The following is a 14,448-nucleotide window of genomic DNA, read 5'->3' on the forward strand; positions in this document are numbered from 1 at the left end:
GTTTATGGGTGTGCTAAGACTTGTATCTGTCGCAGGTTATTATATGTTTGTGGAGGGAGAGTCGCGCTCGGATCGAGGTACAAAAGCTCGTCTGGTCTCCTACCCGCAATCTAATACACCCGACAACACCTCGTGCCTGTCCTTCCACCACAGAATGTTTGGCCCTGACACAGGTGAGAACAATAAACTCCATTCTCCTCCATATCTCACGCAGGGTGCGCAGAATTGAAGTTTTATTTGTAGATTTTATTTATATGTGGTTGGCAGGCCTGGGCATAGTGCCACCCAGGCTGGATGAGAAAATGAAAGCAACTGGAGGCTGCACTGCTGGTAGTGGCCTGACACCACTGACACCTCACCTGTTCTGCCTCCCAGTGGAGAAGTAACAAGCTGAACTTTTCAGGGTTTAAAGTGATTTTATCACAGGGAAGATGAACGTTTAAAGCTACGCCCTCCTACACAGCGAAATTCGATTTTATTGCTCCAATGTGTAAAAATGAAGCAACTTTGCTAAATCCTGATTAAACATTTCTTACAATTTTGTTTGTACAGCTATGCAGATGTGTATGTCTCCATGGTAACAGACTACACACAGTGTGTAGTCTGATCCTCCAGTTATCTTCCCTTCCTTCTCTCCTCTGCTCTTCCTTCTCTCCTCTGCTCTTCCTTCTCTCCTCTGCTCTTCCTTCTCTCCTCTGCTCTTCCTTCTCGCCTCTGCTCTTCCTTCTCTCCTCTGCTCTTCCTTCTCTCCTCTGCTCTTCCTTCTCTCCTCTGCTCTTCCTTCTCTCCTCTGCTCTTCCTTCTCTCCTCTGCTCTTCCTTCTCTCTTCTGCTCTTCCTTCTCTCCTCTGCTCTTCCTTCTCTCTTCTGCTCTTCCTTCTCTCCTCTGCTCTTCCTTCTCTCCTCTGCTCTTCCTTCTCTCTTCTGCTCTTCCTTCTCTCCTCTGCTCTTCCTTCTCTCCTCTGCTCTTCCTTCTCTCCTCTTCCTTCTCTGCTCTTCCTTCTCTCTTCTGCTCTTCCTTCTCTCCTCTGCTCTTCCTTCTCTCCTCTGCTCTTCCTTCTCTCCTCTGCTCTTCCTTCTCTCCTCTGCTCTTCCTTCTCGCCTCTGCTCTTCCTTCTCGCCTCTGCTCTTCCTTCTCGCCTCTGCTCTTCCTTCTCGCCTCTGCTCTTCCTTCTCGCCTCTGCTCTTCCTTCTCTCCTCTGCTCTTCCTTCTCTCCTCTGCTCTTCCTTCTCTCTTCTGCTCTTCCTTCTCTCCTCTGCTCTTCCTTCTCTCCTCTGCTCTTCCTTCTCTCCTCTGCTCTTCCTTCTCTCCTCTTCCTTCTCTCCTCTTCCTTCTCTCCCCTCCCCTTCCTTCTCTCCTCTGCTCTTCCTTCTCTCCTCTGCTCTTCCTTCTCTCCTCTGCTCTTCCTTCTCTCCTCTGCTCTTCCTTCTCTCCCCTCCCCTTCCTTCTCTCCTCTGCTCTTCCTTCTCTCCCCTCCTCTTCCTTCTCTCCCCTCCTCTTCCTTCTCTCCCCTCCTCTTCCTTCTCTCCTCTGCTCTTCCTTCTCTCCCCTCCTCTTCCTTATCTCCCCTCCCCTTCCTTCTCTCCCCTCCCTTCTCTCCCCTTCCTTCTCTCCCCTCCCCTTCCTTCTCTCCCCTCCCCTTCCTTCTCTCCCCTCCCCTTCCTTCTCTCCTCTGCTCTTCCTTCTCTCTTCTGCTCTTCCTTCTCTCCTCTTCCTTCTCTCCTCTACTCTTTGCTCACCTACCAAATGTAAGTTAGTAAAAAGTAGAGACCCAAATTGTGTAAGATCGATGTTCTATGCCTATATTATATTGTTATGTTGTAATTGCGACAAGCGCTTAAAGTTATGATGTATTACGTACGTACGTTAAACAGAAGAAACTACCAGATAAAGAATTCAGCAGGGTCTGCCAACAGATTATTGTGTATGGAAGCCTCAAAACTGTCCCACTCCGCCTGCTGTCCATGAAAGCAAGGATCGACATGTTGGATTTTAAGCAGCCCGATCCTCTGTTCCCAGGAGATAAGCGGCACCAGAAGTTCTCTCACTGCAGCAGTGAAGATGCAGGTTCAGTTTATTTGAGCATTGATGTTTGGATGTGGCTGTCTGACCGCTATCTTATGTTTATGACATCTGTACCTTGTGCTTCAGCCTGGATGAGGTGAGGGTTACCTGGCTGGAAGAGATCAGCTCGATCAGGCCGCAATAGACGCCATCCATATGACATTCATCAGGATGGGAAAAGCTTTATGGGTATTGTCTCATGAGAAGTTACCTTACCTGTGCACTCACCTTTCCCATGATGTGGATATTCTGACCCCTTTGAGGCAGTTTTCTAGATCTTATGTCAGACGTCAGTACTTTGCTCCAGTCGGCAAAGTAGACAAAAATAACAAAACCCATAAACTCTGTTATCTTCATATTTGACTTCCTTTTTTTGTATTGGAATCCAGGTACTTTAAACCTGTTCAGTAAATATGATGGGGGAGAAGAGACGCTAATTTGGACGAGCACAGGAACCCATGGGAATCGGTGGCACCGGGAAACGGTCACACTCACTAACAAGAAATACCAAGTATGTGATCATGTGTGGCACTTCTCTTTGTGACCACTGGGGGTGGCATTCTAGTACAGGTGACATCAGAAGTATATTGTCAGTGATTTTTCTCAATATTAATGTTTATGGGATGACAATTATAGTGATTACTTTATTGTTGAGTGGCCGTAAACATGTAGGATTGCTGGGGGTCCCCATGGTCAGTTCCCCAACAATCACACTTTTATGGCATTTCTAATCTATATATGGTGGGAGAACCCCTTTGAGTAATAAAAAGCCAACAACTTTAAAAAAAAATAGGGTGATCCAGATTCTGGCTCACGATGTGTTGTATCCTGCACGCTTGTGGGCAGCTGATGGTGGTCTTGTTGTATCCTGCACGCTTGTGGGCAGCTGATGGTGGTCTTGTTGTATCCTGCACGCTTGTGGCAGCTGATGGTGGTCTGGGTGTACAGATATAGGCGCACTGTTGACTAACCAGACATGAGGCCTGGCTTAAAATATGTGTCTATGTCTATACATGTGTGTGCGTGTGTATATATATCTGTGTTCCCCCAACCACCTGTAGCTCTTTAGCTACTGAAAAACTACAACTCCCATCATTCCCTGACAGCCACTGACGGTTGGAGATCACTGATATATATGTGTGTTCAGGTAAGGTAACGTTCTCCTGGCATTTGCCAAACCCAGACTCGTCCATCAGATCACCAGATAGAGAAGCGTCACTCCACAGAACACGTTTCTGCTGCTCCAGTCTAGTGGCGGTGGCTTTATACTCAGCGTTTGGCATTGTGCTTGGAGATGTAAGGCTGACACGCAGCTGCTCGGCCCCCGTGTCGATTCCCTGTCCCAGGGAATACAATCAGCATGTATGGGGGGAGGTGACATACCCAAATCACTTCAGAGCCGTCCACATGGACGAGTGGCCCAGAGAATGCCATGAAAATATCCCCCGACCATAACGCTGCCGCCACCGGCTCGTGTTCCTCCAGCAATGGCTGCCGGGTGTTTGTTCTCTGATGTTTCTCGCCTGACGCGCCAACGCCCATCCGTTTTATGAAGCAGAAAACATGACGCATCGGAGAAGACGACCCTCTGCCAATTATCGGTGGTCCAATTCCGATACTGCCGCGCAAATTGAAGCCTTTTTTTCCGCTGCCCCTTTGTTACTTAGGAGCAGTGACCGTCCGTCGGCTCCGGAGCCCCATACGCTGTCGGGTTCGCTGATCTGTTGTATTAGACGCACGTCCGGTCGTCCCCTGGTGGATTGTCACGGTGAGCTGCTCCATGTAGCGTGTCGTTCGGGCTTCGCGCACCTTCGTAGCCGACGTTCACCTCTCACATCAATGGCGCATGGTGTTCCACATTTTCCACCTCGGTTATCGCTATTTGTCCACCGTCACCACAGCAGCACGCGAACCGTTCACAAACTGCGCTGTGTGAGAAATACCAACACCCTGGCCCGAAAGCCGATAATCATCCCTTATTACAACTGATAAATCGCCCCTTGTACCCATGGCAACAACGAGTGATATGTCATCAGACGGCCGACCGCACACCTTATAGACCCACCAAGCCACCGACACATCACTGCCTTCATGGGCCACGTGGTGCCGGCGTTAAAAGTAGGAGGTCATAATAATGGGTGTGTGTATTTATAAATGTATAAGTATGTATGTAAGTATATGTGTGTACGTACAATGCATTCGGAAAGTCTTCAGACCCTTTCACTTTTTCACATTTTCTTATATTGTTCCCCATTATTCTACACTCAATACCCCATAATGATAGAAATGTCAACATTTTTGCAAATTTATTAAAAATTAAAAACTCAAATTTCCTATTAACATAAGTATTCAGACCCCTTGCTATGACACTTAAAATTTCGATCATCTTTGAAATGTTTATACGCCTTGATCGGAGTCCACATGTGTTAAATTCATTTGATTGGACATGATTTGGAACGACACACCCCTGTCCATATAAGGTCTCACAGCTGACAATGTATATCAGAGCAAGAACCATGCCGTGAGGAGGAAAGAGCTGCCTGTAGAGCTCAGAGACAGGATTGTGCGGAGGGGCAGATCTGGATAAAGGTACAAAAAAAACTCCGCACTTAAAGTTCCCAAGAGCGCAGAGGCCTCCAAAATTCTTACATGGAAGATGTTTGGAACAACCAGGACTCGTCCTAGAGCCGCCCCCCCCCCAAACTAAGTAATCTGGAAAAAGGTCCTTGGAAAGAGAAGTGACTAAGAACCCAATGGTCACTCTGACTGAGCTCCAGAGATCCTGTGTGCAGATGGGAGAAACTTCCAGAAGGTCGACCATCACTGCAGCATTCCACCAGTCTGAGCTTTATGACAGAGGGGTCAGAAATAAACCTCTCCTCAGTAACAGACACGTGAAAGCCGCCTGGAGATGGGAAAAAACCATCTGAAGGACTCAGACTGAGAAACACGATTCTGGGGTCTGATGAAAGCAAGATGGAACTTTTTGGCCTCAATTTTAAGAGTCATGTCTGGAGGAAGCCGGTCACTGCCCATCACCTGCCCAATACAATCCCTACAGTGAAGCATGGTGGTGGGGGCAGCATCATGCTGGGGGGTGTTCTTCAGCAGCTGGGACAGGGAGACTGTACTTTGCTCCACCCTGACCAGAGATATTCTTAATGAAAACCTGGTCCAGAGTGCTCTGGGCCGAAGGTTCACCTTCCAACAAGAGAATCACACTAAGCACACAGCCAAGAAAACGCAGGAGAGGCGGGGGGACGGACAACGTAGGAGAGATGGGGGGGCGAAAACGCAGGAGAGGAGGGGGGGCGACAACGCAGGAGAGGCGGGGGGGACAACAACGCAGGAGAGGCGGGGGGGGACAATGCAGGAGAGGCGGGGGGGACAATGCAGGAGAGGCGGGGGGGACAACGCAGGAGAGGAGGGGGGGCGACAACGCAGGAGAGGCGGGGGGGACGACAATGCAGGAGAGGCGGGGGGACAACTCTGTGAATGTGCTTGAGTGGCCAGAGCCCTCCACCGACGTCACTTGACAGTAAATCCCCAACTCCAGGTGCACAAACCTTGTGGTATCAAACCAAGAAGACGAGGCCGTTATCACTGCCAAAGGTGCTTCAACTATTCCTGAGTTTTTTTTAATAGAAATTCTGAGTCGTGCTTTCTGTCACCCAAAGTGCAGAGGTGCCACACCAAAAAGTGCACAAAGGATGCGGTTTATACAGCTCTACTCCGAAACCATAGGCCAAGAGGATCGATGATCCCCCCTCGCCGAAGCTTAGGGGGACCCAACAACACTCCAAGGCTTCTAAGCCAATCACATGGTAGGCTTAGATACATGGCCCATGCGTGATCCTGTCTGCTGGGCCCTGTATCTAAGCCAATCACATGGTAGGCTTAGATACATGGCCCATGCGTGATCCTGTCTGCTGGTCCCTGTATATAAGCCTACCACACTGTAGGTTTAGATACAGGGCCCCAGCACACAGTAATCTTATACTGTATAAGATTACTGTCTGCTGGACCCCTACGTTGTGGTAGGCTTAGATACAGGGTCCCACAGACAGTATCACACATGAGCCCTGTATCTAAGCCTAACACACATGTTACTAATCATTTTTTGTGTGTTTTCTTACAGGTTCGGTCGTTGGACTACGTCGGATTCCAGGACTACTTCGATGACGGCTTTTTTTTTATTATCAATAAAATGGTTAATGAGGGCTGTGTGGGTTTTTTTTTATTTCAATAAAATATTTTTTCTATGTCTGTGTTTTTTTTTTAAACTATATTACTACCGCCTTAGTAATGGCCGCCGGCTGATTGACAGCATCCATTGCTAAGGCGGAGCTTAGTGTTAGCCGCTGCGGAGGCTAACTCTAACCCCCTTTATTACCCCGGTACCCACCGCCACCAGAGGTGCTGGGAAGAGCCGGGTACAAACCAGTACTCGACCATCTGTAGTGATGGTCGGGCACTGGGGTGGCCGCAGGCTGGTATTATCAGGAGGGGAAAGGCCAGATACAGTGGCCCTTCCCACCCTGGTAATGCTAGGCTGCTGCTGCTTTATTGTATCTGGCTGGTTATGAAAAATGGGGGGGACCCCACATCATTTAAAAAAAAAAAATTGGAAACAACGATGTCGGGTCCCCCCCCAATTTTCATAACCAGCCAGATACAACACAGCAGCAGCAGGCAGCATTACAAGGGTGGGAAGGGCCACTGTTTTTGGCCTTCCCCAGCCTAATACTACCAGCCTGCGGCCACCCCGGTGGCTGCCCGTCACTACAGATGGTCGGGTACTGGTTCGTACCCGGCTCTTCCCAGTACCCCTGGTGGCGGTGGGTACCGGGGTAATAATGGGGGTTAGTGTAGCCTCTGCACCGGCTAACATTAAGCCCCGCCTTAGTAATGGAGGTTGTCAATCAGCCAGCGGCCATTACTAAGGCGGTGATAATAAAGTTTAAAAAGATACAAGCACATAGAAAAAATATTTTGTTGAAATAAAAAAACACAACCCTCATTAACCATTTTATTGAGAATAAAAAAAACGCTGTCATTGAAGTCCTCGTATCCGAAGTCCAACAAACCGAACCTGTAAAAAAACACAAACACACAAAAATAATCAGTAACACATAAAAAAGCAAAATTATTATTCTTACCTTTCCTGGGTCCAGCGCTGGAGCCGCAATGTCAGCGAGCTGAGCCCTGTATCTAATCCTATCATGTGTGATACTGTCTGCTGAGCCCTGTATCTAATCCAATCATGTGTGATACTGCTTTCCGAGCCACTGTATCTAATCCTATCATGTGTGATACTGTCTGCTCAGCCACTGTATCTAATCCTATCATGTGTGATACTGTCTGCTGAGCCAATGTATCTAATCCTATCCATAGTTTATAGGGTCGTAGTGCTATAGAAATGCTATGCTGTCTCCTATACACACTTTTTTTTTTGGGGCGGACACATATGTATTGGGGCTATTTCCCCTGACATTTTAAGCCCTGAGGGTATGTTCACACGGCAGCCTCCGTTACGGCTGAAATTACGGGGCTGTTTTCAGGAGAAAACAGCACCGTAATTTCATCCGTAATGGCATGTGCAGGCGTCTTTCGCTGCGTCCATTCCGGACGTAATTGGAGCTGTTTTTCCATGGAGTCCATGGAAAACGGCTCCATTTACGTCTGAAGAAGTGACAGGCACTTCTGTGACGCGGGCGTCTTTTTTACCCGCCGCCTTTTGACAGCGGTGCGTAAAAAAAATGACCGTCGGAACAGAACATCGTAAGACCCATTCAAATGAATGGGCAGATGTTTGCCGATGCTTTTGAGCCGCACTTTCGGACGTAATTCAATGCTAAAACGCCCGAATTATGTCCGTAAATAGGGTGTGTGAACCCAGCCTTAGTGACGCCCCGGCTACTAGTGCTGCATTGTTGGGTCACTTAGGAGACCCAGCGATGCAGCTGAAAGCTGCGGACCGTCGGCCATGAGAAGTTTGCGGGGGGGGCCCAATAAGAACTTTTGCATCGGGGCCCATGAGCCTTTAGCTACGCCCCTGCTTACAGATCTCATTTGAGCCTTGATCTAGTTAAATACATTGGCCCCACCCCATGGTGCTGAATCGGGGATGTAACCTAGCTACTGAAAAAACTGGGAGGGAACATGTGATGCACCTCCCCTCTGACTCCTCCTCTTCCTGCTCTGTAACAAGAATATAACACGTCTGCCTTCCACCCTTCAGACTTTCATTATTTCCCATGGTGCACTGCTTGAAACTTTCCTTAGGTTAAATAAATGTCCCACTGAAGGTTTCCCTGTTAGCGTGCTCTATTTATGAGGATTACGTGGGTTGGAGCCGTGAGCTGCTACTACGAGTAGTGACAACAGGCCTTCTAGTGTCAGTCGTGCATGTGGCTTCTCTGAGCAAATATACAAAATTCTGCTGTGAAATATTAAGACATGTCAAGTTCTGGGAAATTAAGCAAATTATGCACATTTCTATTAGAGTAGATGCCAGGTGGGGCGTGGCCTAGCGGTGAATGTGAGAGGACGTGTGTGACCGGAGCTCCTGCTGTACTCATCCTATAAGGTCCATATATCCCGTAAAACTCGGGGGAAAACAGCTTCCCCAGGGTTCTACCAGAGTCTAGAGGTGGAGGAGCACGAGTGCCCGTCCATAATGACGCGCTCAAAGAAGCAGAAATCGCCGCCAGCGAGTCCCGGGTCCCGCGCTCAAGATGGCGCCGAGGAGAAGGAGGGCCGCAATAGAGGCCTCCGGCAGGAAGTAGCAGAGAAGCTGGAGAGGTTCGCCCGCACGCCAAGAGCAGGGGGGGCGGCGGCACAGCAGCGAACGTTGGCTGGAGATCAGGCAGCTGGAGGTTCATCTTATGGATCCAGGTACTCTCCTTTGGCGGGGGACATGAGAAGTGAGGAGGAGGAGGAGATGAGCGGCGCCATGCAGGATCAGCCAGGCGCTGGAGGGAAAAGTGGAGCAAGGAAGGAGGAACCCTCCTTAAAAGACATTTTGGCAGCAGTGAAGCAAAATTCTATGGTCCTTAATACCTTAGCAAGCCAGATGGGTGGATTGAAGGAGGACATTTTGCTGCTCAGGAATGACCTGCAAAAAGTAGCGGAACGCACCACTGCCGTGGAGGGGAGAGTCTCAGACATGGAGGATGCGATTCCTCACATGAAGCAAGATGTACAAGCACACTCGCAGGCAGTGGCGACATTGCTGGCTAAGACAGATGACATGGAAAATCGGCTGAGACGGAATAACGTTCGCCTAGTGGGGGTACCAGAAAGAGTGGAGGGAGCGAATCCGGACGATTTCTTTGAAAAGTGGCTGATAGACACATTTGGAAGAGAGGAATTGACCCCTTTATTTGCGGTGGAGAGAGCGCACAGGGTGCCGACCAGACCCGGCCCTCCGGGGAGGCCGCCGAGACCGGTGCTGATAAAGATTTTACATTACAAAGATAGAGACAAGATCCTGAGGAAAGCTAGAGAGCGTCAAGACATCTCCTTTAATGGGGTGAAAGTGTCCTTCTTCCCGGATTTCTCTATGGAAGTACAACGGAAAAGATCACAGTTTATGGATATAAAGAGACGCCTAAGGGCGTTACAAGTGCAATCTTCAATGATGTATCCTGCCCGTCTGAGAGTGGTGGCGCTGGGCACAACTTCCTTTTTCGAGACACCGAGAGAAGCGGTTAGATGGTTGGATAGCCATGAAAGTCAGCTGAGACCGGCGGAGGCAGAGGGACGGCGTTGATCCGGAACAGACCGGCTGACAAAAGGAGGCTGGGGATGCGGGACTGAACCAGGTGTCGTAGAAAATTGCAAGATATGGCATTGAGGGTTCCTGGTCATGTTTGGACTTGGAGTTGGAGGGCATGGTTGCGGTGAACGCGGAAGACCGGAAGCGGAGGAATGTGTTTATGGACATTGAGGGGTACCGATATGTTGAAGGGATGGTTGTTTATTTGCAAGGAAAAGGCAGCGGGAGGGATGGTCAGTTACGCGGGAAACGTGAATAGCGAGTTATGGTATTGTTGAATGTACGGTGGGCGGAGTTGACCTGCCGACGCTTGTTATGGGTAATGGCAGATACGTTCTGTCGCCCCAACCCTTGGAAAGGGGTAGGTTTACGGGGGAGGTTACAGGGGGGGAGGGGAGGGAGGGAAAGATGACCCAGCCGGTCGGATATGTAAAATTACGAGAACAGGAAAGGATGTGTTGGGATATGTTGAGGGATGATGGGATCACTTAATTGTTTGTCCTGGAATGTACGGGGCTTGCGGGAAGCCAGAAAACGGCAGGCGGTATTTGATTTTGTTAGGAAGCAGGAGTCGAGGGTGATAGGATTGCAGGAGACGCATATGACTAGGGATTCAGTCTCCATGATGCATAGGGCCTGGGTAGGCCATAGTTTTCATTCTTATCATACTACATATTCAAGGGGGGTGAGTCTTCTCATACATAGGGCGGTGCCATTTATATGTCACGACTCCTTCCAGGATGGGGAGGGGCGGTATGTGGGGGTACACTGTACGCTGTATTATTGGAATTGTGTGTTGGTGGTGTTGTATGTCCCCCCTCCATTTTCTAGCGGGTGTATCAAGAAAGTGGTGGAGGAACTGGCTAGATTCCCGGAGGTGCCGTTACTAGTGATGGGGGATTTTAACGCGGTATTGAATACTAATATGGATAAATTCGGCATGACAGGGGGAGGTTTAACAGCGTTTGGCCATCTTGTTGCTGAAATGGGTTGGCGGGACATATGGAGGAGCATCCAAATAGGTTTCAGTATTCTTGTGCGTCTTCCACGTATCAGTCTTTATCCAGGATAGACCTAATCTTGTGCTCACCGGCAGCGGTACCCTTTGTAGCCCGGATAGAATACTTACAAAGAGCTTTATCGGATCATTCTCCTTTGTTAATGAAGGTGGAGACGGAGGGGAGGACAGGGCGGGGGCAAGGGTGCTGGAAACGCAATGCCTTTTGGCTGAAGTTGATAGATCATAAACAAATTTTAGACCTCATAAAGGAATGTTTTCAATTCAACTCGGGAACGGTACCGCAAGAGATACTGTGGGATGCGATGAAGGCATGGCTGAGAGGGGTGTTCATCCAGCACATTTCGGCAGTAAAATCACGGTCTAGACAATTAGGGGAAGCGCTGTTGGAAAGGGTAACAGAGACAGAAAGATTACATATAGCAGATAACACACCAGACACACTGAAGCATTGGGTGGAGGCGCAGCGATTGTTAAAACAGCATCAGTTGGAGAGGGCAGATAACAAAAGGATGTTTTTAAAACGCCAATATTATGAGGAGGGGGAAACCACTGGACGGTTACTGGCAAGGATGGCGCAGGCTCAGAGGGAGAATAATTATATACACACTATTAGGGGGGAGGGGGGGAAATCGGAGACGGATACAGGACAGATTTTGAAAGTTTTTCAGCAGTTTTACTCAGATTTGTATGCCTCTAGAGCAGAGCACACACCCCAACAGCTGGAAGAGTATATAGGGGAGATAGAACTTCCCAGGCTGGGAGGGGAGGAGAGAGGGATATTGGAGGAGCCCATATCTCTGGAGGAGCTCCAGGCAGCCATAGGGATACTAGCCAGTGAAAAGGCGCCGGGGCCGGATGGTCTTCCGGTGGAAGTTTTTAAGGAATATGGGGAGGAACTCGCGCCTCAGTTATTGGCCACTCTTTTGGATAGTTTTGATAGGGGGCGGCTTCCGGAAACCATGTACGAAGCAACTATAGTAGTTCTGCCTAAAGAGGGGAAAGATCCCCAGCTCCCGGGCTCCTATAGACCAGTTTCTCTATTGACGGCGGATATTAAAATCATAGCAAAAGTATTGGCGCTTCGACTAGCTAAGGTAGTGGCTGGGGTGGTACATGGAGATCAGGCCGGCTTTATGCCATCCAAATCGGCGGCGGTGAATCTGAGACGGCTGTTCTTGAATTTACAAGTTCTTCCGGATAATCATGGGGGGAGAGCCATTCTGTCCTTAGACGCGGCTAAAGCATTCGATTGCGTGGAATGGAAATATTTGTGGTCAGTTCTGGAGAAAATGGGATTTGGCCCTAATTTCATAAAATGGGTAAAGTTGCTATACGTAGCCCCGACTGCAAAGATAAGGGTGAATGGGGTACTATCGGATCGGTTCGCGCTGGAGCGGGGAACGCGTCAGGGATGTCCATTATCTCCGTTGCTGTTCGCGTTGGCGGTGGAACCATTGGCGTGCGCAGTGAGACAACATGAGCATATTCAGGGGTTGAGATATGGGGGGGTGGATGAACGAATTGCATTATACGCAGATGATATGCTGCTATTCATGGCGGATACCGAGCGCACACTACCGTTAGTGATGGCCCTAATTAAGCGGTTTGGGAAATATTCGGGATTGCTCATTAATTGGTCAAAATCGGCTCTAATGCTCATGGACCCGGGGGTTATTCAGACTGGGGAGGAGGAGGTGGAGATACCGATGGTCACGGAGTTTAAGTTTTTGGGGGTTAGGGTGACGGCGAAAGCACAGGATTATATGTCCCTTAATGTAATGCCACTGTTAACAACAATAAAAGCCAAAGTAGAGGCGTGGAATAAGTTACCGCTATCGGCTCTAGGTAGGACGAATCTGATTAAAATGATCCTTATGCCCCAGGTGCTGTATGTCCTACATAACTCCCCGGTATGGATCCCCAAATATTGGTTTAGGAGGTTGCACAACCTTTTTAGGGACCTAGTATGGAAGAAGGGGGTACCCAGGATTAAAGAGGCTCTGTCACCAGATTTTGCAACCCCTATCTGCTATTGCCTGTGATCGGCGTTGCAATGTAGATTACAGTAACGTTTTTATTTTTAAAAAACGAGCATTTTTGGCCAAGTTATGACCATTTTTGTAGTTATGCAAATGAGGCTTGCAAAAGTCCAAGTGGGTGTGTTTAAAAGTAAAAGTCCAACTGGGTGTGTATTATGTGCGTACATCGGGGCGTTTTTAATACTTTTACTAGCTGGGCGCTCTGAAGAGAAGTATCATCCACTTCTCTTCAGAACGCCCAGCTTCTGGCAGATCACGCTGTGACGTCACTCACAGGTCCTGCATCGTGTCGGCCACATCTGCACCAGAGGCTGCAGAATCAACTGTAGCCTCTGGTGCCGATGTGCCCTGCTGACCATCATGAATGGCATAGCTGGTAAAGAGGGTATACGTTACTGCTTACTGGCAGGCAATATCTGAAGGCACACATCAGATTGCCACATTTTATGGTTTTGTCTCCATTTAATTTATTCCTTTCAAAACCCAGTAAACCTAGGGAGAATTTCTGCAATGCATTCTGGGAAGTTATGCACATTATGCCTTCCACCCTTCAGATTTGCATAATTTCTCATAGTACATTGCTTGAAAATCTCCTCAGGTTAAATAAATGTCCTACTGAAGGTTTCTCTGTAGGTGTGTAGTGGCTGTATTGTGTTTGTGTATTGGAAATGTGCATATTCCCCATGGTGCATTGCTTGAAACTCTCCTTAATTTAAGTAAATGTCCCTGTCAGAGTGTGCTTGTTGTTATGTACAGTGTATTATTCTGCACTTGTAGAAGCCTTTTGGGCTGGTGTCTTACTCACTGGGTGATGATCTGAGCGGCTGCTGTATGTGGTGGTAACAGGTCTCCTGGTTACGAGTGGTGCTGGTGAAGAGACTTATTTACTTCTTTAAGCATGAGATGTAGAGAATTTATTAGAACTTCTATCATTATAACTCATACAATAGTAGCAGGTTACTTACTAGTGGAGTATTAAAGATATAGAACATAATTTTTATTTATTTATTTTTCTATAAAATTTTCTGAAAATTGAGCACTGGGATTCAGGCATACGAGAGCAGAATGAGCAGCGTGCCCTGCAAGCACCTGGGCCTCGATCCACCAGAAACCTCGCCGGCCCACAGAAGCTGCATTTTCCAGTTTTTCCTGCATTTAATTTATTATTTTCAAAACTCAATCAACTTAGGGAGAATATCAGCAATGCATTCTGGGAAATTATGCAAATCATAGACATTTCTATTGGTGGAAAGGTCAATTATTCAAAATGGCTGCCAGGTAGGCGGATCAAAGTGTCAAGGGAATGAAATTCAGGCCGTAGAGCATGGGATTCTTCTCTCTCCATGCCCTGTTATGCAGAGTCACAGTCTGGGCGGATACATGGCTGATTACTGGCAGGGATTACCTAAAGGGGAACTTTGTTTTTAGGAAATGACTTTAAATAGACTTCGGGTTTGCAAGGCTGGAACCATGTAATATAAATTCTTCAATAGTTTGGTCCCGAAGAGGTAATTTGCATATTATTTTCCCATGATGTATTGCGT

General features: G+C 48.2%; 2 protein-coding genes across 2 annotated transcripts in view; one reads left to right on the forward strand and one right to left on the reverse strand.

The window, feature by feature from the left end:
• Positions 1-14,448, forward strand: part of MAMDC4 (MAM domain containing 4) — a 67,820-nt gene that overhangs the window by 25,349 nt on the left and 28,023 nt on the right. Inside the window, exons 18-19 of the mRNA XM_075834739.1 lie at positions 36-173; positions 2,454-2,575. Of these exons, the coding sequence (XP_075690854.1) occupies positions 36-173; positions 2,454-2,575 (260 nt within the window). The remainder of the gene's footprint in view (positions 1-35; positions 174-2,453; positions 2,576-14,448) is intronic.
• Positions 1-14,448, reverse strand: part of EDF1 (endothelial differentiation related factor 1) — a 70,499-nt gene that overhangs the window by 12,143 nt on the left and 43,908 nt on the right. The window lies entirely within an intron of this gene.

Source organism: Rhinoderma darwinii, chromosome 8, assembly GCF_050947455.1.
Source record: "Rhinoderma darwinii isolate aRhiDar2 chromosome 8, aRhiDar2.hap1, whole genome shotgun sequence".
Classification (NCBI taxonomy): Eukaryota; Metazoa; Chordata; class Amphibia; order Anura; family Rhinodermatidae; genus Rhinoderma; species Rhinoderma darwinii.